Here is a 27,969-nt window from a genome sequence, read left to right on the forward strand (position 1 = left end):
TTTTTGAAGTTTTAAATGCGGGTGTCTGTAGAAAAGAAAAAGTCCTCTGAAGAGTGACAAGCTCAGATGGCATGACTGGGACCCAAGGAATGAGTTCCCAATATTCCAGAGGGAATCAACTCTACCTGAAAGTAGAGTTGCCTTATCAGAGAAAGGAGATTGTGGAATACCAGGGGCACATTACAAACACATGGACCTTATGTCACTGAGGGCAGGGGTCCCAAGTATCTGGCATGAAGATGAACATGCTAGGGGGAAGTAGCTCCATCACTGATGTGATGTATTTCAGAATCAGAGTGCAAGGGGGAATAGGATTTAGAGAGTTACAAAGAGAAACATGCTTTCAGTTTCTAGGTACATAGGATGCTCACAGCTGATGGTCAAATTGGGAGTAGGTGCACCTTGCTTTGTGCAAGTTAGGGTTATCCTCCTGGCTATGTGGCAGCAGAAAGCAAAGTTAATGAGCCCAAGCATCTTTCTGTATGCATGATACTTTAAAAATTCTTAGCACCTGAGGATTCAGGATCAGCAAAAACAGTGGCACATGAAGCATGGACCCAAGAAGAAGAAAATACACAGTTCTACACTCTCTCGAAAGAAGTAAGCTCATCACTGTTTGAACGCAGGTCCATTTAAGGCTAATATGCATTTATTATATATGGTTTCCATGTTGTCAGCCTTGCTCTCCCTGGGTTGATCTTACTTATGCACTCAGTGTGAACCACAATCTGCATCTCTCAGTTCCAAAGTTGAGAGATGGGGTGAGGTCACATCCTGATAGCTCTTATAAAAAAAAAAAAAAAAGTTTGTCTGAAATCCCACCATTCTTTCACTTTGAGAGAGTGAAGATTTGCCCTGATTGTAAGGGTGCAAGTGGTGAACTCAAAAGTCTTCCTGTCCTCCAACAGCCTAGGCACCTATCTATTGCGAAGCATTACTGAGCAATCACTGGGCTCATTATTATTATTGCTTAAGTATATTTGGTAGGAGCCATTACATAGTTTTGTTAGCATACTGTTACAATTCCTGAGAGAGTTTAGATGTTTAAAATAATAACACAGACTAACATAGCAACAGTTCACAGCTGAATCAATTCATCTGTTTTAAGCACTTCTGAATCACTCCTAATGTCTCCTGACAACCTTGGGTTTCCGTGAATGAATCATTTTCTGAAATGTTTTTCACTGCATGAGAACCACCCACTTCTACTATTCTTTCTGAAAACAGCTGAAGAACGTGAGTTTTGACTATATTAAATTTAATTTTATAGTTACCGTTATTTAACTTTATTTATGAGATGCAATTATCACTAAAAACCAACAGACATCACATAACAAAAAAAACTACATAATGTATTTGGCACGAAATATATTATTTTGAAAAGAAAACAAGAATGTGCCGGACTCCTTTTATTCCATTGGCTGCTGTCCCATATATTGAACAGAGTCATTTTTACTTACAGTACTCCTATGATACAATAGAAATTCAATGCAGAGTTCTTGTGGGGTAAAGCAACTCTATATATTTTATAGCCAGTATTCAAAATTCATAAATTTGCTGTTTTCCAGTAAGTTTTTGCTTTATTCTCACCTTAAAATGCAAATGTACTGCTTTCAGTATGCAGCATATGGCAAAAAGAAGAAAACTATTAACTTTGGTAACAACTGAGTTGATCCTGTTTGACGGATGGCGTGCAATCTTGTTGATTTTTTTTTCTTTTCATTAACATTTTTACATTTATTTGCTTAGCAGACGCTTTAATCCATCAGAAAGAGGGACTGTTTGGGAATAAGAGCTACAGGACACGTTTACGAAATCGATCATCACAAGTGATGATCTCAGAACAAAATACAAGCAAGTTACAATTTCTGGGTTACAAAAATGTGACAGTTAATACAAATTAGACAGGAATCCACCAAACAAGAGAGTCTTCAAATGAGTCTCCCTAAACACATTGAGGGAGTTAGAATTTCAAATGGAGTTTGGCAATTCGTTCCACCAGGTAGAAACTACACATGAAAAAAATCTGGAGTGAGATTTGACAGTACACTGAGGTGGCATCACCAGAATCTGTTCAACAGCAGACCTGAATAGGTGGTTAAGAAGGCACATAAGAGCTCCATAGTGTCTCTTCAAATGATTGGGCAGCATGGGATCCAGTATTACTTGGACACATTACATGGGAATGGAGGAAGAAATAAAAGACATCAAAACACACTGTGGGGACATAGGACATCCAGTACCTGATATATGACTTAGAGAACTGAGTATTCACTGTTATATTAGATTTAGGATGAATCAATAACAAACTGGCTATTGGTATAAATTAACATTAATCCACTAAGGTTACCAAGTTTGATAAATCTAAAGAAGCAACTTGGATAAACTGAAAAGTACACTCCAAACATTATATTACCTCTGTATATAGTAAAACAAATGAATAATTTGTGCATTTCTAATCATTTTTTTTTCCTTGCAAAAAAATTATAATTTTAAAGTCAGGTACTTCATAAGGTATAATTTGTTCAAACACAAACAGTATAGAAATTACACATATTTAATAAATAATAAAAGCCAATGAGTTTTTCTTTGTACAATCATCAACAGCATGCTGAGCTTAGTACACTTATTTATTTAAAAAAAAAAAAAAAGCATAAAGGCAAGCAGATACAAGATTTTGCTTTAAAATGCCCCAACACACTCACCTAGATCGACATTGATTGGAAGTAGAAATAAGGCCATTTCGGAAGAGAAACTTGGACATTATGTAGGGTTTCAGAGACATATGAAATGGAGATCTTGTTTCCTGTCTTTCAAATAAGTCAGGATGATTGCACACCTGGAGGCAAAGAAAAACAAGCTGTCATTAAGCTGGAAAAAACTCTTTACTATTTTGTTCTAAGAAAGATAAGTAAATCTAAGGACACAGCTAAATGAGGACAAATTACAACAAAATGGATAATCCCAATTCAGTTAATCTGATTTGTTTAATTTAATCAAAAACATTTCAACTTGGAATAATTTTTAAGCATTTTTCCTTACGTATTTATTTATTTATTTATAATAAATCATTTGTATTCTCTGGATTCACTTTTATGAAGCTAATTAATCTCAATAAAGAGAGTATGTTTATAGGCTTCTTATGTGTAATTCAGTCTCTAAGACTAGTTAGAATAGCTGCCTTACCTCAAAACTTCTGTCTTCCTTACCTTAAATGATGTGTTGGATGTTGATTAGCGTGTGGAAATAAGAACCCTATAAATCTATAGATTGACTTAGAATTTTGGATAAAATAGATGGATGTTTACTAAAAAGAAAAAAACTAATAAGAACAAGGTTTATAATCTTTCTATTTCTTATTCAAGAAAACTGTCAAAAACTGCAATGACCACCATAACATGTTCTTCATTCATTTTTCTGATGATTTGTCCAGGTGATTATGTCTTCTCAGTTTTTAACAATTTCTTTTCCAATGTCAGCTGCATAAGTGGCTTTAATCAATAATTCTTCAGAACTTCAGCTACAAATTCAGTAACAGATTTAAATCCAACAGTGCTGTGTTTTTTGTGTTTCTCCAGTATTAGTGATGAAAAAAGCTAAACCTCTGAGGTTGTTAAACTGAAATAGCGATATTAGTTTCACTACTTAATCATCAATGACTTTAGTTCTCACAGATCTAGAAATGCATCAGTTTGGTGTGAACAGAAGAACAAAAAAGCCCTCTCTCAAAATGTTTAACTCACCTTTCGAAATTGCATGACAAGGTTCATTAAACTACTTGTTGTGTTTTGGGCCTGTTGTGTTGTTCCCATGGAAGACTGCAAAAGGTCCTCAATTGAAATTTTGTTCTTCAAGGCTTGATACAAAAGCTTCTGCCGGCTTGTCAGTTGACAATACATCAGAATTTCAATCTGTAACAGAGGTGCTTAGCAATGTAATAGGCTATTAAGTAAGCAGCCATAAAGATAATTTCATACCATATATAGAATTAATTTTTCCTTTGGTAATGCAGTATTATTTATTCTCTACTATAATTACATATTAATTAAGTCATTACCCATTAACAAGTATGTAAGAGTGTTCAAGGAGTCTATCCCATTGCACGATTATCACAAAAAGGAAGATATTACTACTCCCCAAGAGGAAAAATGTCAAGGGAAGTGTAGTGTATGTGAATCCATACCTTATCAGAAAGCTCATTTTCTACATCTTTTTTGATTCGTCTCAGCATGAATGGTTTTAAAATCATGTGCAACCGAGACAGCTGGTCTGAAGAAAATAAATAAATAAAAAGTGTCAACATCCCATTAGCCACATTTATACATTAACATTACACAGAATAACAATAATACTTTAGGTTTTAGTGGGTACATTAAAGCATATAAAATTCAATTAATGAGAAGCCCTGACCAGAATGGTAAATCATTAAGTTAGAATAAGCTTTTTTGAAAATGCAGGAATAGGTGAGCATATAACTCAGTAATTCATAGTTTCACACATAACACAAATACTCAAAAACAAAAATAATGTATTGTTCCCTTTTCAGCTGGACTAATACTTACTCTCATCAATGGCAGACTTGTTCTCTGCGTGACTTTCAATATCCCGTGAAAACCATTCATTGAATTCTTCATGGGAGTCAAACAAAGTAGGCATGATGAAGTGCAGAAGGGCCCAGAGCTGTAACAACAAAGCATCCCAGCACGGGTGTTCATATTCCCTGAGAGAAATCCAATTTGATCCCCAAAAAATAACCAGCAACAACAACAACATAAATGTTCTTTGAGCGATGAAGTCTATGATACCATTAAACCAAGTATAATGTTAATTTAAGCCAATTAATATTTGTGATCATTAATTTGGAGCTGGATTACTAAACGTTTCTCCCTAATAGTAGTCTTATGAGAAGGACATTGCTATAACATAACTATTTTATTATTTATTGCCAAACTCCTGGCAAAATTCTGTCATCCAGTTAATGATCAGATTAGAATCAGTTCCCATGAAATATATTTTTTAATCAATCTACTAGTCTAACACTAAGGTTGAATATCAAAGCATACTTCCAATTAAGAGAATGTGGAACGATTACCATTTTGTTCATTTCATGACCAATGAAGCAGACACTTTTAAACATTTATAGTTACAGTATTTTGGAATTGAGTAATCCAATACCAGTAGATCAGCTTTTAAATAATGCAAATATTAAATGTAAATAAACGTGTGACCCCTAAAAACAGTTTAAATTTCTTGCTGTTAAGAATTTTATGTTTGTCTGACGACTATATTAAGCTACTGTACCTCAGCCATTGTGTTTTGTATTGGCGTTCCAGTCAACAGAAGACGATTACGACACTGAAACTGCAACAAAATCTTCCATCGAACGCTAAAACAATGATAAATACTAAAGTTTAATGAAGTAATGCTGAAAACATAGATTTTTGAGCATGTGTAGTTATCAGCAGGCATCAAAACACTAAAGCATAGATAGATAATTACCATGCATCACAATATACAGTATTTCATAACATTACATATGTACTTCTTAAGGACAAAACATTATTGATACAATATCATTTGTACATAGGATTAAAAGGTCATTATCAATGGTGTAACAGTTATTTAATATTTTTATACATCAGTAGAGGTCTAGCAACTGTGCTTCCCCACATAACTTACTGTATAGCACCTACTATACACAGCGCCTTAGGCACTGGGTGACATATGTTTTTGGATCAACAGTAAAATAACATTTTCCATTTTCAAAAGGAGGCCCAATAATTTCATGACTATACTTAAGATTTTCAAAGTAGTAATTATGATTATTTGTAAAATGCCATAACCTATGGTACTTTTTCCCATTTGTCTAAAATCATGACAGATTATAGTGTCAACATTGTGATGAAGATTATTCTAATAACAATGCGTTACATTAACATTTCTTCTTCAGTTTAGCAAGCCATATAAAGTGTAGCAAACCTTAACTTATAAAAGTGGGATGTGTCAGGCTGAAAATGCATGAAGTACATAGTTATTAAAGATGTTTGTACTGTATAAAGTTCCTCTTCAACTCTAGGACAGACATTTCTGAGTAGTAAAGTGTGTACTGGACATTAAACCACAAGGTTGCCAGTTTAATCGTCAACTCATTGTGCAGCCTTGAGCAGAGTACCTAACTCGTATGAAATTATATCCCAAATGTAAAAAATCTGAAGTGGCCTGCACATGATGTTCTCCATATTTACAACAGAAACACAATATACTATGGCAAGCCAAATTAACATTTAGAGATATCTCAAAATGAATTTTATGATATCTGGAAATGCATTTTAGATGTCTGAAATTGAATTATAGATATCTAAAAATACATCTATTTTAAGATATCTAAAAAGAATTGTATGATATCTCAAACAGATTTCAAGATATCTTGAAGTGATATGCTGTACATTTTCAGATATCTGAAATGCATTTCAAGATATCTTAAATGCAATTTGAGATATCTTAAAATATGTTCATGTGCATTTTGAGATATCTCAAATACATTTCAAGATATCTTAAAATACATCTGCAGGCATTTTGAGATATCTGAAATACATTTTCAGATATCTTAAAATAGCTTTCTGCACATTTCAAGACATCTCAAATACATTTTCAGATATCTTAAAGTAACTTCCTGCATATTTCAAGATATCTCAATTACATTTTGAGATATCTTAAAATAACTTCCTGCGTATTTCAAGATATCTCAAATACATTTTCAAGATATCTTAAAATGACTTCCTGTAAAATTTCTTATACTTTCAATGGAACTTCCTGCCTATTTTAAGATATCTTGAAATGCATTTAAGATATCTCGAAATGCACAGGAAGTGATTTTGAGATATCATGAAATGTATTTGAGATATCTTGAAATGTGCAGGAAGTTATTTTAAGATATCTTGAAATGTATTTGAGATATCTTGAAATGTGCAGGAAGTCATTTTAAGATATCTTGAAATGTATTTGAGATATCTTGAAATGTGCAGGAAGTCATTTTAAGATATCTTGAAATGTATTTTAGATATCTTGAAATGTGCAGGAAGTCATTTTAAGATATCTTGAAATGTATTTTAGATATCTTGAAATGTGCAGGAAGTCATTTTAAGATATCTGAAAATGCATTTCAGATATCTCAAAATGAATTTGGGATATCTTAAAATGAGAAGGAAGTTATTTTAAGATATCTCGAAATATAATTTAGATATCTTAAAAAGCATTTAAGATATCTTGAAATTCATTGTTGTTTCAGATATCTGAAATACATTTTTAGATATCTAAAATTAATTTCATGATATTATGGCAAGCCAAATTAACATTTAGAGATATCTCAAAATGAATTTTATGATATCTGGAAATGCATTTTAGATGTCTGAAATTGAATTATAGATATCTAAAAATACATCTATTTTAAGATATCTAAAAAGAATTGTATGATATCTCAAACAGATTTCAAGATATCTTGAAGTGATATGCTGTACATTTTCAGATATCTGAAATGCATTTCAAGATATCTTAAATGCAATTTGAGATATCTTAAAATATGTTCATGTGCATTTTGAGATATCTCAAATACATTTCAAGATATCTTAAAATACATCTGCAGGCATTTTGAGATATCTGAAATACATTTTCAGATATCTTAAAATAGCTTTCTGCACATTTCAAGACATCTCAAATACATTTTCAGATATCTTAAAGTAACTTCCTGCATATTTCAAGATATCTCAATTACATTTTGAGATATCTTAAAATAACTTCCTGCGTATTTCAAGATATCTCAAATACATTTTCAGATATCTTAAAATAACTTCCTGTGTATTTCAAGATATCTCAAATACATTTTCAGATATCTTAAAATCACTTCCTGTAAAATTTCTTATACTTTCAATGGAACTTCCTGCCTATTTTAAGATATCTTGAAATGCATTTAAGATATCTCGAAATGCACAGGAAGTGATTTTGAGATATCATGAAATGTATTTGAGATATCTTGAAATGTGCAGGAAGTTATTTTAAGATATCTTGAAATGTATTTGAGATATCTTGAAATGTGCAGGAAGTCATTTTAAGATATCTTGAAATGTATTTGAGATATCTTGAAATGTGCAGGAAGTCATTTTAAGATATCTTGAAATGTATTTTAGATATCTTGAAATGTGCAGGAAGTCATTTTAAGATATCTTGAAATGTATTTTAGATATCTTGAAATGTGCAGGAAGTCATTTTAAGATATCTGAAAATGCATTTCAGATATCTCAAAATGAATTTGGGATATCTTAAAATGAGAAGGAAGTTATTTTAAGATATCTCGAAATATAATTTAGATATCTTAAAAAGCATTTAAGATATCTTGAAATTCATTGTTGTTTCAGATATCTGAAATACATTTTTAGATATCTAAAATTAATTTCATGATATTATGGCAAGCCAAATTAACATTTAGAGATATCTCAAAATGAATTTTATGATATCTGGAAATGCATTTTAGATGTCTGAAATTGAATTATAGATATCTAAAAATACATCTATTTTAAGATATCTAAAAAGAATTGTATGATATCTCAAACAGATTTCAAGATATCTTGAAGTGATATGCTGTACATTTTCAGATATCTGAAATGCATTTCAAGATATCTTAAATGCAATTTGAGATATCTTAAAATATGTTCATGTGCATTTTGAGATATCTCAAATACATTTCAAGATATCTTAAAATACATCTGCAGGCATTTTGAGATATCTGAAATACATTTTCAGATATCTTAAAATAGCTTTCTGCACATTTCAAGACATCTCAAATACATTTTCAGATATCTTAAAGTAACTTCCTGCATATTTCAAGATATCTCAATTACATTTTGAGATATCTTAAAATAACTTCCTGCGTATTTCAAGATATCTCAAATACATTTTCAGATATCTTAAAATAACTTCCTGTGTATTTCAAGATATCTCAAATACATTTTCAGATATCTTAAAATCACTTCCTGTAAAATTTCTTATACTTTCAATGGAACTTCCTGCCTATTTTAAGATATCTTGAAATGCATTTAAGATATCTCGAAATGCACAGGAAGTGATTTTGAGATATCATGAAATGTATTTGAGATATCTTGAAATGTGCAGGAAGTTATTTTAAGATATCTTGAAATGTATTTGAGATATCTTGAAATGTGCAGGAAGTCATTTTAAGATATCTTGAAATGTATTTGAGATATCTTGAAATGTGCAGGAAGTCATTTTAAGATATCTTGAAATGTATTTTAGATATCTTGAAATGTGCAGGAAGTCATTTTAAGATATCTTGAAATGTATTTTAGATATCTTGAAATGTGCAGGAAGTCATTTTAAGATATCTGAAAATGCATTTCAGATATCTCAAAATGAATTTGGGATATCTTAAAATGAGAAGGAAGTTATTTTAAGATATCTCGAAATATAATTTAGATATCTTAAAAAGCATTTAAGATATCTTGAAATTCATTGTTGTTTCAGATATCTGAAATACATTTTTAGATATCTAAAATTAATTTCATGATATCTTAAAATGGGTCTCTGCTCTATTTCAGATATCTAACAATGTATTTCAAGATATCTAAAATTGTATTTCAAGATATCTAAAATGCATTTTAAGATATCTTTAAAAGGACACTCAATTATTTCAAGATATCTCAATAGCACTTTCAGATATCTACAATACAATTTAAGATATCTCAAATACATTTCCAGATATCTCAAAACAGCTTCCTGTCCATTTTCAGATATCTCAAATACATTTTCAGATATCTCAACATCACTTCCTGCTCATTTCAAGATATCTCAAATACATTTTAAGATATCTTATAATAAACAAGAAGTCCCATTGAAATAATAGGCAGTTTTACAGGAAATGATTTTGAGATATCTTGAAATGCATTTAAGATATCTTAAAATGCATGAAAGGTCAATTTAAGATATCTGAAAATTCATTTGAGATATCTTGAAATGCAGACACAATTATTTTGAGATATCTGAAACTGTATTTGAGATATCTTGAAATGCATTTGAGATATCCCGAAATGTATTGCAGATATCTTAAAATGTAAAGGAAAGTATTTTAAGATATCTCAAAGCGAGTTTCAGATATCTTAAAAAGTAAATTACATTTTAAGATATCCAAAATTCATTTTGAGATATCTCTAAATGTTAATTTGGCTTGCCATAATATACAGTGTGTATTTACCAAAATATAGGTAAGATGCAATATCACAAGTGCGTTTGAAAAGTTGTAACTTTAAAGACTCAATGTCCAAGCTCTGGACTGAACTCATAATTCCCAAACATTCTTTCTTTCAGAGTCATAAATGCATATGACATACTTTGTGAACTTTTGAGCAAAGGTATGGCTGTTGTTGGTATCAGCTTCAAAAACTTTGAACTTTAAAAGGTTAAAGCTAAACAGTTGGAATTCACTCAAAACGCATTCTTAAGACTAACAAGTACAAGTAATCCACAAAGTTTTTATAAAAATTGTTCCATTCATTCTCGAGTTTCAGCATCCACAACTTTTTACTACTGTCACACAGATACACAGACACAAATTTATCCAAAAATGCTCAAAAATGTTTCAAGGAAATCACAATATGTTTTTCATTAAAACCCTAAGTTGTTTTTTTTTCCATGTGAAATATGCAGAAATCAAAAATTTGTGTAAGTAATAATGATGGACCCTGATCTTGTAAGTTGTTTTGAGTACATATGCTGTGTTAACACTCAATAATAACTATAAAAATTAATAGTATTACCTGGCACTGCTTTTTAGTGCTTGGGCTTCATCCAGTACCATGTACTGCCACTTTACACGCTGAAAATACTTCACATCTTGTACAACAAGTTGATAACTGGTTATAACCACATGAAAGGGGGCATCTTGAGTATAAAGAGTTTTCTGCGGAGATAAAAAAGACCATTGTCATAAATTACTTTATTAAATTATTAATTTTCTGCTATTAATTTAAAGACGTAAAAGTCCTTATAAAAATTAAAAAAATGTTAACTATTATTATTTTATACCAGATGGTGGCTATGATTTACAAAGTTAATCTTTTATAAAGAAAATTCATGAAAGCAAATGTAGGAAAAAAAAAACACAATGGAAAACTAGAGCAAAATAAAATCATATTTCACATAAAGTTTACAGTGGTGTATCATCCCCCAAATTAGTGCAAATTATTTGTTGAAATACACAGGAAGGCAGAATGCAAAATATTTGAGCAGTGGCACTGCAGAAAACAAAAGGCTTGGTGATAGACAACTAGAGAATTAAGACTTGAGACAGCGGCTGCTGAAAAGCTACAGAGTGGTCAAAAATATCACAAAATTGAACAACTGGTTTTAAAAATTTCACATGATGCTTATAGTTCTTACAATATGCATTTTAAAAAGGAAATTAAATAATCTTTCCAATTTTTTAAATAAAAATATAATTCCTTTCATCTATATGCTTTTACAAGCTGCTTATTGTTAAGGATTTACATGATAAATTCTGAAGTGGCTGTCGATTGAAACGAGGAAAAAGACACAGAAAAACATCCTTCTTCATTCTTACCTGACTCCAAAATTTACGAATTACCTTCCTATCATGGGGATTTCCCCAATAAGGCAATACCTGAAACAAATATAAAAAGAACAGTTTTAAACGTTTGCTTGAAATTAGGGTGTTACTTTTTGGAACGTTTTAAAGGGATTTGCTGACATCTGTTGGGCATTTTTGGGAATTCACAAAGTTCTTGGTATTAAAACTAAAGATTGGAAGCAAGAAACAAAAAAATGTTCACACATTTTTTAAATAATTTGCAGAGCTCGAGTTTTCTTTCTCACATGTGGCCAGTACATTGGAATTCTTTGCACTTGCACTCAATACAACAAAAAGTAACTAAAAAAAGAAGTACATGTGGTGAAGCAGTGCCTGAGGTACTACTTCATATGAAACAGAACATTAGTGCTATACAATGTACAATAATAAGAAAAAGATGACAAAGACATTTAGTCATGCTGGATGTACTGTTCTGATAAAAGAACATCAAAACATAAGCAATACATCCTTGTCAAAAAGATGAAAGGCACAATTGACAATGCACACTAGCAGATCCTTTAATGCTTTTGCTAATGTAAAGCTTCTTTTTGAATTTCGTGAGATTTTTGCTTTAACAAACAGATAACAAGCAGCACATTCATGCAGCAATTAACTCTGTTGCCTCAAAGATTCATCTTTCAAGATATAAATTAAATGCTCTGTTGCTGACTGTATGGAGTTTGTACATTCTCCCTGTTTCTGTTTGTTTTTTAGGGCTAGTTCAGGTTACTTTCCACAACCTGAAAATATGTGTTAGTGTGAGTGAAATTCTAAATTGCTCTGTGTGAGCATGGGCATGTGCAAGAGTGGAACCTGAGACAGATCACATCCCATTCCTTCCATGTGCACAGTGCTACCAGGATAGACGTTGGTAGCAGTGAGCACAAGACCATGACTTTGAATTAGATTAAGCAGGTTTGTGAATGTTAGATTATTTTATAGTACATTAAACAAATGGTTGTTTATTAATATAAGAATTAAAATAAAAACAACAATTAATCTTACTATGTTACAGTAAGTCTCAATTTTAAAAATCCCTTAGTTTACATATGGGTATTCTTGTTTTAAGATACAGTATATATACCAAGTTTTATTTTACTATAATCAGCTTAAAAGCTTTTTAATTTGGGTTTACTGATGGCTGGACACTTGCACTCAAAACTCATTTACTTCACGTGCTACACATAATTCTGCTTGTGCCATCCACCAACAATTCCAAGTTTTCTACCTCCAATTTAACGACTGGGTACAGAGGTGCAGGTTTAATATCTCCATTATAAAGGCTGGGTACAGAGGTGTATTTCCTGTTCAAACAGCAATGCCCTATTCGTTCTCATCAAACAGGTTATCATCTCCACACCAGTCTTCTTGCTCAGGCTCAGCATTCATCTTGCTTTCCCATAGAAAAACTTTGCTCATCAGCCTAGTAATTCACATTGTGCTTTCACTGCACATATCTCACTCTACTACCCCACTGAGCTTCTAATAAAGTGTTTATAAAGTTTTCAACTTCACTCCAGAGAAGCCTTTATAAAAGTGACAATAAGAAAAAAAAACTCATTGAAATTCACTTATACCTCATCCTTGATAGCACCAATCATGAAGTCCTTCACCATTCAAATTGTCAACCTAAGTAACAGATATTTCTCTTTGCTAAAATCCATACCATAGAAATTTTTATTTAATTTTACCATACTATTCATCTTAAATATAATAACAGAGTCTGTCCTTATTCCTGGAACACAAATTAAATGCATTAATACTAAATTCAACCCTGTCAGGCTTACTATGAGATAAGCTATAAAGAGTAATTTAATGAGATAAGCTGAATGGCTGGTTTATTGGCTAAATCAAATCTTTTTCAAGTGTTAAGGGTGACCTCACCATTACATAAAATGTCAATTGTTCTGTTACAAAATAATGTAAACAGAGACTCAAATTCAGTTACCCGAGACCAGGCAGGAAGGCGTATGACATGCATGCGAGATTCTCTAAGCTCAGAGAGTCCACGAACAAGTTATATATTCCTAATAAAAAAGAAAAATGTATACAGCTTTATATAAAGTATTCTTTATACCTACAGACCAGGTAGCATACATCAATTCAACATTACCAAGCAAGAGTTTGCTGAATTCTTCCTGCTCATTTTGCATAATTTTAAACATGTCTTTTTCCAAAAGGTTTTCCTAGCTTAAAACTTGTTATATGTATCTTTTTTAAATAATTCAATAAGGTTACCTTAAATTTTGGAACAAATCTTGTAAACTCTTGATGCCAGTTGTTTAGTGTAGAAGCAGGAGATATTATTAGAAATGGCCCCCAGATGTTGTCACGCTAAAACAAAACACGGGGAGATGTATTTTAAAACTTTACATTTTTGAGAGCAGGTGGCAAAAAGGAAAGAAAACAGGAAACTGACCACAAATTTTAGAATTGTACAGTTCCTTTCCCCGATAACACAAAAACAGTACTATAACTTAGTAAGAACTCAGAAAACATATTGACTTTATTTTTTAAATTTCTTCAAATCTTGTTATTAAATTCCCCTATTTTAAGCACCAATTTCACATATTCCACATTCAGTAAATGAAGACAAGGTCACCTTGTGATTCTGCCAAGACTCTCTTCTGTTTTTATAGCTTTTAGGAATTTCTACATAAATTATTATGGAATGGTTTAAATAACAGGAACACTCTTAATTAAGCTTGTGTGCATGAAAACCAGACAAAATTAAATATTTTATGCCAATTACACTTTTTGATTTGAAACAGATTATGGGAAATAATTATTTATTTTATGGCTTAGACTTGATTCAGTTCTGTTCAATGTTTATGTATGTGAAGCTATTGTAATGTGTGTACTTCTATAACACTGCAATGAAATATCTATCAATTAAATATTATATTTCATGTCGATCCACCTATTACATTGCACTCATTAAATGAATCTTTCTACATAAAATTTATCCCATCCATCAATTTTACATTGCCTTTATGTCTATCTATCTATCATTACTAATATATACAATCAATGTAAAATTAAAACACATTCATCCTTTGCGACAAATATAATTAACTATAATTTTCTAAAATTAATAATTAAATGTTTATTATTTTATTTAGCATTGATGAAAAATATCATATTAACAATCAATGACAAGGCAAAAAATACTTACTTCAGCTAAGTGTGCCAAAAGTGCAATGCTTTGTACAGTTTTGCCCAACCCCATTTCATCAGCTAAGATGCCATTAATACCCTGCAAAAGGAAAAAACTCAATTCAGTCACTGTACATTAAGTCATTGCTCCTAACATATAATTTCCAAAGTAACATCAAACAAATTGAGTATGTTGAAGGTGAATTATTATAACAGAGGACAGAGGGATTTGTCAAGCCATAAAGAGTAAATAAACAGAAGACATCCTGCTTTGGCCATTTAATGTCATATAGTATCTTTCAAATATGTGTAGAATAGTTTTCAGGATACACATTCTGCTTTATCTTATCCAGACTGATCCTTTTTTAGACTTAGGATAGCTTGTAGCAAAACTGATACAAAATTATCCTGCAAGTGTCCCACTTTGTGCAAAATGCTCCATTTCATTTCTTTTACAGCAGGACACTGTGCACACATATCAACAAAAGGCATGCCCCCATCACATATTAACTCGAGTTACACATTTGAACACATTTCAACCTTGGTCCCAGCCAACTTGCAAACTGCAGAAGAATCTGTTCAAAAATCAAGAGAAAATCTTCTAAAATTATATGGTATACTATATTTCTTACTACACTGTATAAACGTTTGCATATTTTAACAATTATATATGATTCATTTTCTTCCATTGATTTTGCTTTGGAATGATCAATTATACACTAGTTTAAGTAATGCATTTCTGATTTGTTGACACCACCCACCTAGAAGTAAAACTGATCAATCAAAGGTCAGTATTTCCTGGAAAACTGGCTTATGGGCAATTTTCCTTTGTCAAAATTTTGTGTTGAAATTGCAGCTGCAGACAGCCTGATGTGCCGGCAACTCCCAGTGAATAAATAACAAAGTACTTCAAAGATGTGAAGTAGAGCTGAATTTTTCACTTACAAATTATCAATCAAAGTAAATGTATCTGATTACTTTGTTAATATTATTGGACAACCACTTTTTTCTTTGCCTGTCTGTATCACTCTAACAATGATTCTGAAGCTGTACCTTCAAGTAACCGTTTTGTAACCAACTTAAGACAACAAAGTATGGTAACTACTGATACTACCTTCTCATAGATGGTAATTTGGAAAATAAAAAACAATTAATTGTGAACAAATCATGAAACAGAAAAGGAAATGCAGGAAGGCAGGAAACCTTTCTTTGCTTAATTTCTGCTAACTCAAGTTTCCTTATACACCACATTGTGGCCTACTAAATGTAACACATTACAAATCCTTGTTTACTTGTTACTGCTCACCTGTTCATAGAGATTAGCTAGCCAGTTCATACCCTTCAGCTGGTAGCCTTTTAGCTTGCCATGAAAGATAGTTGGCTGAGGAATGTCTTCTCCAGCACGAATGGATGGGTTGGCTAGACTGTAACTCTCTCCAAAACCTGTTCCTGTATTATTTGCTACTTGCAAAGATGCAGATCGACTGTCTTTGGCTTCTTCATCAAACATCCTTGTCTAAAATACAAAGTATGAAAAATGATGTTACTGTTTAAATTGAATATTAAATTTAATTTTCAGTGACACAGGAATAACAGATGTACACATATTTTGCATTAGACTTTCTTTATAAAAATCATGTAAATATAGCAATATTTTCCCTTGAGAATTCATTAAATGGGTTAATTTGCTGGTTGCAGTTAATATCATTTTAAATAATGGATTTAATGAAGAAGGCATAAAATAAAGCAACGATTGACAGGAATAAGATCAGAATAATTGGTAGGATATGCAGAGATCAAGACAAGTGTAAGGTTTACAGAAAGAACTGGTGAAGAAAGGAGAAATGATCTAAGATGATTTGGGGATGCAGTAAAATAAGGCAGAGAATGAATAATAAAGGTCAAAGAAATGATAAAGTGCAACCCCCACATCCTGCAAACACGAATAAAGAGAAGCTGCATGGCAAAATTTTATAACAACTAAGCACAGTACAAAATGTGACAAATGTAACTGAAAATAATCAATCATTGTGCAGTCTTTCTACTAAATATCGCATGCAATTTCAGTTTATGACAACTTACCCTGGCCTGGTGAATCTGGTATGCGTCCTCTGCATTCTTCAGAGCTTGAGACTTATAATATTCACTGTCTGAAAAATAATGAAGATAATGAATGCAAAGATCAACAGGATTATACATTTTCAGTATGTTTTCAAGTCATTTATTGACAAATAAATACTGTATGTTGTTCACTGGGCCATGTACCAGAAGTTTTTACAGGTTAGTGAAGTCATAAACCCAGTACTGGATGTTAGAACAAATCTAATAAATGCATTTAGCAAGTTTTGAAAGTGTTACATGCTAGTGATAATTTTGTTTATTTTTGCTGAATTATATGTTTTGACACAGGGCTAAGAAATGCAGTAATGCAAATAGCCCTCTTAATGCAGTTTATTAAGCCAGATGGTAGGTTGGTTTCATAATGAAGTGAACTTTCTTATTTAAAAACTAGGGGGCTCTGCACCCCTGCTTGCTTTGCTCGCCAACCTCCGTGCGGCGCGGATCTGCTGTTCACATATGGGGAAGCGGATGTACAATTTAAACAGATTTTTATTTTCATGGGAATTGCTACATATGCATAATAGACCTAACTATTTTACATTACAGCGAGTAATTAACCATAGTTAAAATAAAAAAAAAAAATAGTAAAACATAAAAAATTGAAAGAAAATTATGTTTCATGTTGCATTAGAGGTATTTGTTGTGTTATGCGATTTTGTTCTGTTTGGTTTTGAAATTAACATGCAAATACTTTTTAAACTTACATTTTTACTGTAAAACTTCAGTAAAAACAATATTTGGGATTAACTTTTTGGCAATATCGCATTGAATTTACATTCCGTGTTTGGAGTTACATCGTGACAACACAACTGCCTGTGAGTGAATATCGCTTCTTTCTTTCTAATAAATAAACAGACTTTTTCAAATGTTTGTCCCTGTGATTTGTTAATTGTCATAGCAAAAGCTTTTCTAACAGGAAATTGTAAACGTTTTAAAGAATGGCATATCAAGATCTCCTTTGGTGTCTAATGTTATCTACGGAAGATGTAGTACATTACCTTTCTTGTCGCCTGTGAAAATTTTACACATCAGAATTGTTCGACCAATTTTGAATACAAATAATCTTGCCCTATTGCATAGCCCATCACTCAGACATAAATTACGCAATAACATCACAATACATCTTTCTTTTAATTTGGCCGGTGGAAGACCGGATGGTGTTAACGATTGTAGATATTCTACGGGATATTGTAAGTTGATGTCTTCATCTTATGCACGATCACCACCAACTGTTTCAGCATAGTCTATTGTTATGTATTTAACCAATTTGCCGTGTAACCAATCAATAATTTTCGTGTTAATTTGTTTGACTTCATCGTTTCTCGGTGCTAGGATTGCCCATGTACTCGTTTCTTCTGTTGATAACCCTTTGGGATGAAATTCTTCAATAAGATTTGGACATAATAAGTCTTCTTTTATTAGGAACTTAAAGTGAGGAAAACATAAAAATTTATAAGAGCTGAGAGTGCAGGAACTGTGTCTGACAAAAGCATTCACACGAATGAGAGATGAGAGGACTGTGGGGGTGGGCCTTTAACCATAAATGGTTGAGAGGAGGGCGGGACTTGAAAAAATCACTTGGGAATAGTCTCATCTCGTCTCAAGATTTTCTTTTATAATAGAGAGATATATTAAGTATAATCTATCATCTATTTATCTATAAACATAACATTCTTAAACCAACTTAATCTATAGTAATAAAGAAAAACATTATTATGAAAATTATTTGATGAACAGCATTACTAAAATTAAGAAATGTTCTGAATTTTCCTTAAATTTTAGGTGTGACACAGGGGCAAAATAGTTACCACTACTGCCTCACAGCATAAGGGTTCAGTGTTCAATCTACTATCCAGTCACTATCAGTTTATCCCGTTGCTTTCGTTGGTGACTTTGTCTTTTTTTTTCCCCCAAATCATTCCATAGACATTAATTTTGTCTTTAAATTGGTCCAGTCTGAGAGTGTGCCCTCTACTGAACTAACATTCCTTCAAGAGTTTGTTTCTGCACTATATCTCTTGATAATAGGGTACAGTTAAACTTCATCTCGACTCTCCTGTTGAGTTAAAAACATTGATGGATGATTTAAATGTTTCTTTGGTTTGCAAATGTGGGTTAAGTCTCAATAGCATTGCAGTTTATTCATTTGAAAAATTAAAGCTTCTAAAAAACATGTTTAATCTTGTTGAATGGATGTAACAGAGCACCAACAGCACAAAAACTACACAGCATTAGAAATGAAAACAAAATGGTCTGGCATTCAAACTAAAAAAAAAAGATGGCTTTCATCAATCAGATAAAATAACAATCATTTAAATGAAAAAAAACCTTGGACACAAGGACACTGCACCTGACAGCTGGTGACCAAGCCATCCAAATGCTATTAACAGAATCACAATAAGTAGGTAACACTGCCAACATTTCAAATGCTCTGTAGGCCAAAGAGTAGGAAACAATTTTAACATTACAAGACTAATGTCACTGAACAGCATGCTGGCACTTCAACACTCAAGGGAGAGTCTTATAGCACTGAAAGCCAATGAACCACCACATGCTGGTACAAATACAAGTGTGTTTTCCAGTACTGCAAGTGTTTTTTTGTTGTAATGAAAACTGAATAAATCTGAATGCATCTATCTGTAGTCTATTGCAGACTCTATTCTGCCTGCAGAAGGATGAATGTATTTATTTATACTGAAGCTCATGATACATTTGGATGCAAGTAGCTGGTGAAAGCAGAGCAGTAAAAGGCCAATTTCCATTAACCTGGACAACAGCTTTTAAAGCTAAGGAAATAAAGAGAACTTTTTATGGGTGTCCAACATATCAATGTGTATCACTGAACAGCAAAATCATAAAAGGTTACTCCAAATATTTTGAACAACTTTTAACATTTTATTATCAATTAAAACTATTGTGGTAACATAAAAAAAATATTTTTGGGGATGCCAAGTAGGATCATATCATGTAATCAGTGTAAGTACTCACATCTAAAGCCACTTAAAAGCAAAAATACATAATTTTTTTATTATGCTAAAGGAAGTGATGTAGTTACTCTAAAGATTTAAACTGTTTACCTCAAGGAGTTAATTTTCTGTAGAATAAGTAGCTATCAATGAGTTATAAGGATGCTGGACATTACTTGGATTTAATCTCAGTCATTCTACCTTCTATAGACAAACCATTTCATTCTTGTGTTTTACCATCCATAAGAATGACTGCTAGCTGAGTCTTGATTTATGGATGCCTAGCCTTTTGAAAGAGGTACTGTAAGTGGTGATGGGGTGGCCTTAAAACTAATGCTGTATGAAACCAAACCTTAGATCTGTGAATTCCAAAAGGTACAGATAGCTGCTATTCACACAAGTTCAACACATTTTTGAGTCTTAAGGTAAATTTAATCCTTGGCTTGTTTATGGGAGGAACTTACTTCTTTCTGAACACAAATGTGCCAGTGCTATTAATTAATTAATTCTTAAATTGCACACTTAAATTACAATTACAAGCCCAAAGCACATTTGCAAACATTTGCCCTCACAGTGACCCTCTCTACCTAGAATGATGCCAAGGTGCTCATTGATATATTAAAACAGTGTTGCTTTTGACTGAACACAAAGTAAACAAAACAAAACAAAAACTCTGCTGCCATTCTTTCCCACATGACAGCTCCAAGTACCAACAATTATTCCCTTTCTTACCTACAATATCTCAAAGCCCTTGATTCTTCGTCCCACCAAAAAGCCTCTGTCTCAGCACTTCTCCTGACTCTCAGACACAATTATCAATATGTCATAAGGTACAGTATCTTTCAGACCTCTGCTGGGGTCACATTTCCTACTTTTACTATAGGGACAAATGGCTAAAACTACCTTCAATAGCTTCTGGCAACGTCTTGACCATGGTATAAGATTAGATGAGGATCAAGAAACCTTGCCATATTGCTTTTCCACATGCTCTTTATTGAAGTGTGGGAACATTGCACTTATTGTACTTCTGACTGAACTTTTTGGCAATTGTCCTTTCAGGACCTTCTTGCCTCTATGCAGGGCTTACCCTTCCTAAGCAGCCTCTGCTTTCTAATAATGACATCTGTAGCATCTCCTCTACTGCTAATGCTGCTTTCTCCTCCTTGCTGCTCTGTACAATCCTGTGGGTTTTCTGTACCTGGTAACCAGTTTCTAGCCAGAAGGGGTACCAAAGCATATAGACTTTTTTGGATTTAAAATAGGCTACTGATACATCTAAACATGACTTCAATAATCCACTCATGCATTTCTTATGCCTGTGCAATCCAATCTGGGCTTATGGGGAGCAAAAGATGGCTCTATGGTGCAAGAACATGAGGAGCCACCATACAGAATTCTAGTCCGGCGTCTTTGTAGCAAAATTAGGGCCATCCTGACCTCACAAATGTGACTGTGGCAGAGGTCTTGAAGTCACCAATATGAGAGACCAAACAAACATTTCATGAAAGCAGAAGTCCATCATAAGGTACACTCATTCCTAAATCCAACAGACAATAACCAAGCTGGGTTTTGAATCCAGTCTTTGGAACAGTGAACTGACATTACTAAGCAATATGTCACCATGCTGATTAAACTAAGACTAATTCAGCAATTTATTTATACAATTTGGAGAGTACCCAGAAAAAAGAAATTAAGACATTGGAAGAATGTATAAAGTCTACAGAGACACTGACATAATCCTGAATCAAACCCTGTATTTTTGAGGTAGAAGTATTAACCACGGGGGTGCCAAACTGAAATCATAAAATAAAACAAGACTGCACACATTTAAACACACAACTGTGAAATGATTCACTTGTAAAATGATGTACTCCCTGAATTAAAACAAAACCCATACCTACTGTACATATTCACAAAGCTACAAAGATAGCTACCAAAGAATAATTGTGACTGTCATGAATCAAATGAAAGAACAGGGGAGTCAAAAATTATGCAATAAAAATCCCAATAGAGAAAACTATTTTAAAATCAGCTATGTTGGTTTTGGGGACGGTGCGGTGGCATAGTGGTAGCGCCGCTACCTCACAATAAGGAAACCCGGATTCACGTCCCGGGTCCTTCCTGCTTGGAGTTTGCCTGTTCTCTCCAAGTCAGTGTGGGTTTCCTCTAGGTGCTCTGGTTTCCTCTCACAGTCCAAAGACATGCATGTTATGTGGATTTGCAATAATAAATTGTCACTAATGTGTGGGTGGGGTGTGTGTGTATGTGTGTGTTTGCCTTACAATGGACTGGTGCCCTGTTCAGGGGTTGTGCCTGCCTTATACCCTATGCTGGCTGAGACAGGCTCCAGCACCCCTGTGACCCTGTTCAGGACAAAGCAGGTTAGAAAATGAATGACTAACTGACTGACTATCTTACCTTTGCATTTGCAAATGTGTGTTTGAGTGCTGACACTGACTTTGTTAATTTAGATCACAGCAAAAACTTGTTTTTATTATATATTTTTTTTAATTGATTTTTTTTTTTTAATTCAAGAGTTCAAAAATGTAATCTGTCAGTTTTCATCCATGGGACTTTTAACAGAATAGGCTTTGTCATGTTAGGGCAAATATTAAAATGTTTCAACCAAATACCATAGTCCTCATGGCTGACATTGACCATCACGCCACCACCAATGTCAATCTGCCGAAGCATCGAGTTGTCCTCTAGTTTCCTGAGAATCTCTTCCTGCATTCCATCACTCCCCATATTGCGCTTCCGACTCATGAAATGTGCATACAGCTCTGTCTGAGTGATCAGAAAGTTCAGCTTTCTCTGTTGCCTCTTTGCCTACAAGCAAGAAAGTAAGAATAAAACATTTAATTATGGACCTTTAACTGACGTCCACAGTAAAATAAATTTTCATCTAAAATGAAAAAGGTATGGCCTAGTGGCACTTGATGCTCCATGACATTTGACTGGAATAAACAGGTTCCAGAATGTTATTTTATTAGCTAATGTTAAAACTAAAATGCAAAACAGAATGTTACTTACATTTAAGTGAAGGGAAAATGTGCAAAGAGAGATTTAAGAAGAAATGTTGATACCATTTAATTTAAACGATTTTCCAGGTTTTGCTCAAACTTAGTAATATCAAATATTAAAAAAAAATAACTCCAAATGTTATTACATTAAAATGAGAAGGCTGCAAAAACACAATATAAAATTTTAAAAATTCACCTGTCTGCTTGTTTTGGTGACATTAATTTGTCACCTAAAGCACTTCTTTGCAACAAAGGCATTGAACAAATGTCATGAAAGATATATGAATCTTTTAGTTACTTTTCATTCTATCTGAATCTATTTTCAATTAATATAATCTGCAAAATTATATCAGATAATTATCAAATATTGCAGATTATTGCACACCATTCTTTTCAAATGAAATAGCTCTGGTTTTAAAACCCATAATATTTATCTATAACTTGGTACTAGGGGTGAGTTTAAGGATAGCTGTCAGAAATCGATTAACTGACACCATATATCAATTAAGAAAACCTCACTTCTTCCTGTAAATACTATGGCTGACTCATTAATATTTTGCAATGATGAGAGAGGACTTGTGGGTTGGAAGCGCATACACAGAACTTTTTAAAGAATGAAGGCTACATGGCAACAAGTGCAATGGGAGCACATTTTAATAATATGTGCTGCCAATCTTTTAATTTACTATTTGGAATTCATAAATTCATGGCTATTGATCATATGAAACCATTCCAATCAGCCATAATCATTTACAATGCATTACTGAAAGAGACAAAAAAAAAAACAGTACCGTGTTTGGCTTTATGCTCACAGAGGTCTGCAGTACCATTAATTTGCTTATCATCATCATAGGTATGCTCTCAGATGCAAACTCAAAGCATCTTCTTTCTCTGGGTTGCCCTGTCCATAGCTCTTTGTTTAGTACATTTATATACCTGGTCATTCGTTTTTTAAACTATATACCAATGTACTTCATAGTTGCCCTGTTCAATCTCTTATCTAACATCCCCTTGAGGAATTCTCTATCAAACGTTGTCACCTAGAATTTGTGTGACTAGACTAGAATGATGTGCACAAACACCTGTCTTCACTGGCTGTTTTAAACCATAATAATTCATACTGTCTTCTCGCCTCTCAATTCTCTCCATGTTCTTCCACATTTACATTTTAAGCACCTTTAAGCTAGTACTTTTCCCATAAAGTCCTTGTCTCTGTACATAAACTATTCAAATTATTTTACAGAGACTATTATATCAATTTAATAATATAGAAATGTTAACTTGATTTCTTTCTTAACGTGACTGTAGCATAAAACTACACAAATATGTTTATATAAAAATGCATACACATAATAATGTAGGCATATAACTGTACATAATACTTAAAATTAAAATGCACAAAAGCCTCAGCAGCCAATGTGTTTCTCTTTAACCTTCATAGTGCAATTATCATATATCTGTTTTTTCCTTTGTCAAGCATGTGTGCCAAGGAACCCCCTTCTAGGCTCCGAAATTGTATGCAGTACCACCTTGGGACGAGAGGATCCGCTGGCGCTAATGGGTTTCTTCGTTCTCCACTACTACAGTTCTGGGAAGATATCAGAGGATGACACCTAGCCCCTCCCACAATGCCCAGAGAAAGCTCAGCCGCTTCCACCACGGACACCACAAAAACGGGCTGTCCCCAGAAGAAAGCATTCATTTTGGACCAGGACCTAAATGGAGATTGAGCTCAGGCTAAAGTTCAGAAACCTTGGATTTTTGAAGACTTTAAACCTGAGTGCCCCGGGCACTAGTTTTTTGGGGGTTTTTTTGATTCTGATTAAACAAGTTGCCCAGTTGGCACTCCACCATTTTGCTGGATTCCTTGATCTGTTTTCACCCAGTCACACCATATGTTTACAACATTCCTATAACTTTATGTTATAAAGTACATCCTGATTTCCATATTTCTAAAAGGTTCTACACTGTATCCCAGCCAGTGTCACCTATGTATGCACGGCTTCCTCCTCACATGTATTCATGAGCATTAGTCCTTTGTGTCTGTTCGCTGACAGACTTTTCCAGTTTAATCATTCAATGGTAATGGCTGCAATCAGTCTCAACTATGACCATTTTGACTGGAACATGACTACCTTTTGTGATTTAATTACTATTACTGCATTACTCCCAGAGATTACGTTTTCTAACACATCTATTTTCAAGAGTACCCAGTTGATGGTGCAGCTCTCTTATACTGTGTCATGATGAGACCTTTTAGTTTTTTATTTTTTAATTCCCCTTGACCTTTAAAAATTATTTTTATCTTGTTTTGAGTGTTTTACAAGTCAAGGAATCACATGGTCACATTTATTTTGATGAACAGCACATTTTTAACAATGTTGAAAATAATTAGCATTCTTCCACAATGTCATTTTGATTTTGAGGAGTACTTTGTGGCATTCACATGCTCGGAAGAATATTTTGAGATGCTCTTTTTTTGACGTTTCACCTTCCAAGAGAAGATACTGCAGCATCAAAGCCAGATCTGCCAGGATGCAGAAGAGTTTTTACCCCCAATCTGTTAGACTCCTTAAAACCAGGCTGCCCTCTGGGACCTTCCACACAGCCTCAACCACCTCTAAAAACAGAACTTTATAAGTGCGAGCCACTGTCCTGCAAAGACGAGTGTGCAGGTAGAAAAGAACTGAAAATCTCATACTGACCTTTAAGTATTTTGACACTCTTGATATCCTTCTGCTGTGAAACATTCTGACCTGTCATTGTTTACGCATGTCTTAAACAACTTATCATACACTGATAATTTCTGTATGATCTATATCTATTATTTATAATATTACATATCTTACACATCAATATTGCTGCTACTTCTTTGTCTTGTCTTTGCACAAGGTCTTGTCTTGTTTGTGTTTTAATTTTAAATTTAAATTTTAATTCTATTTTTAATTTATTATTTGCATGTCATGTTGTTACACTGTGGACCCTGAGCTTCGCAATTTCGTCTATCTGTATACTTGTATATTGCTGAGATGACAATAAAGTTCACTTTGACTTTGACTTCAGTGTGCCCACAGGGGTTTCCATTCAGACTATTTGGAAAAAAAATATAAGGTCACTGTTGATTTGTTACTTGTGCTCCTCATGTAAATAAAGAGCAAAATAAACATATTAAATGTGTATCACTTTGCTCATAAACCATTCGACCAAAAATGGCATTTCTGTCGGACCAGGTTATATAATTTATGTTATACAATTGACTAAGGCTGAAAGGTAAGTGTTATGGCACAACTTGGACAATTTGGGTAGCTCAGTGTTTGCAGAGCGTTCACGTGGAATTTCCTACTCAGAAACTGGTATTTACCATCTGACTGTGAGAATGTGAACACAGTATACATTATCAGTTGCTATTCCATTTCTAGGCAAGGTCAACCGGAAGTGTGTGGTGCATAACATTTCCAGGCCGAGTATAAAGGTTCCGTGCATTACCTGGTTGTCCTTGATTGGGTTTTCACAAAAAACCTTTGTGTTCATTTTTTGTTTTAGCATTCCTGGCAATGAATATTTTTGCCCTGTTTATTAACTACAGTTTATAATTTTGGTTCTAGTTATGTGCTCCTTTTTATTTATTGGTTAATAAACTTTCTTGCACCATTTCCTAATTACGATTCTTGAAATATGCCCTGAGCACATTTCTAAAGCTGCAGGATCTTGTTTTAAACAGAATTAACTGTGTTAGTGCTTTGTGGTCACGTTGTTTAAATTGTTTACTTAATGTTTTACAGTTAATTCAAGACATGGCAGCGAAGATCATAACCAGAACCAAGATGTATTAGCATATAACTTCAGATAGCTTTCCAAGGATAAATAAAAATTAGTGTGGGATGAATATCTTTAGACATAGAGCACCCAAACTATCAACATCACTCTCCATAATTAAATCAGGCCTAACAGTATTTTATCATAGCACAATCTTGTCAGAACAGCTGCTTGTGCTCTTCACATCGCTTTCTCGTATTACTTTTTAAGTACCTGTAGTAATTATTTTGACTGGCTATTTCTGGTTTTCGTTCTAATATTCACATCTTTAGTGACACCCCCTGTCTCTGATTGGATGTACCACCAACATAATCTGTTATTGTTTCTAAGTGGCATGGTGCATTTCAGAATCTGACTGACTTACTGTAGGACAGGTGAAGTATGGACTTAAAACTACATTGTATATGTGCATATACTGTACATCTTTGTATATTTTACATTTATGCTTCTCTGTTCATTTTTCCCGACATTAACTTTTGTGTTTATGATGTTTGTCTTTTAGTGATAAATCCATTTTTAATTATTTTACAGAGCAGGACTATTAAGTGGAAGTGCAGTTAATAAGAATAAATTGATTTGAATTGAATGAAGAAGAACGTGGATATAAAATTAAATGGATTGCAACAGTCTGCACCCTACCCTGCTTTTAAGCCATAGTCGTGTGTGGTTAAAGAACATCACAATCCTTAAGACAGATATAAGACAAACATGATGATTACTTCTACTATAAACTACAGCTCAAATACCTCCACACAAAACTATAAATCTTGCAAAGGGGTATATCATTACTACATTTTATGACACTGTAAAGAAAAGAAGCATTAAAAGGCAACCTCCCATGATTGACCATTAAAGACTCATTGAATGCAGAATTCAGGACTCACCTCCCTCATTTCTTCATCTAGCTTTCGTTGCTCCAAAGCCTCTTTCTCTGCTCGCTTACGATGCTCCTTCTCGACCTTCTCATACTTCTTCCAGTAAAGCAGCATCTCCTTGGTTAGCCGTCTGGCTCGTGGCAAGGTTTCCTTACAGTTCTTCTGAGCCTGGATGGCTGCCCTGCGAACTTCTCGCATACACTGGTGGGCCAGCTACCATCAAAGAAATAGGAAGAGAGAGCTGAAGGACTACAACAAGGCAAAGGTAGACATATACACTGCTAACAGGATATATAAAATATTGTATTTTATCAAAAAATGTGGAAATTGCAAATATTTCAATGGCCAGCTAAGTGTAA

General features: G+C 33.4%; 1 protein-coding gene across 2 annotated transcripts in view; it reads right to left on the reverse strand.

The window, feature by feature from the left end:
* The window catches only part of ino80 (INO80 complex ATPase subunit), a 191,659-nt gene that overhangs the window by 111,876 nt on the left and 51,814 nt on the right, over positions 1–27,969 (reverse strand). For both annotated transcript variants that reach the window (XM_051919982.1, XM_028821952.2), the window contains exons 9-21: positions 27,620–27,823; positions 22,530–22,725; positions 16,892–16,959; positions 16,116–16,325; positions 14,829–14,909; positions 13,892–13,987; positions 11,627–11,686; positions 10,824–10,966; positions 5,302–5,386; positions 4,563–4,680; positions 4,184–4,269; positions 3,744–3,911; positions 2,706–2,839 (exon numbers count right to left, since the gene is read on the reverse strand). In XM_051919982.1, coding sequence (XP_051775942.1) covers positions 2,706–2,839; positions 3,744–3,911; positions 4,184–4,269; positions 4,563–4,680; positions 5,302–5,386; positions 10,824–10,966; positions 11,627–11,686; positions 13,892–13,987; positions 14,829–14,909; positions 16,116–16,325; positions 16,892–16,959; positions 22,530–22,725; positions 27,620–27,823 — 1,649 coding nt within the window. The remainder of the gene's footprint in view (positions 1–2,705; positions 2,840–3,743; positions 3,912–4,183; positions 4,270–4,562; positions 4,681–5,301; positions 5,387–10,823; positions 10,967–11,626; positions 11,687–13,891; positions 13,988–14,828; positions 14,910–16,115; positions 16,326–16,891; positions 16,960–22,529; positions 22,726–27,619; positions 27,824–27,969) is intronic.

Source organism: Erpetoichthys calabaricus, chromosome 16 (genome assembly GCF_900747795.2).
Source record: "Erpetoichthys calabaricus chromosome 16, fErpCal1.3, whole genome shotgun sequence".
NCBI lineage: Eukaryota > Metazoa > Chordata > Cladistia > Polypteriformes > Polypteridae > Erpetoichthys > Erpetoichthys calabaricus.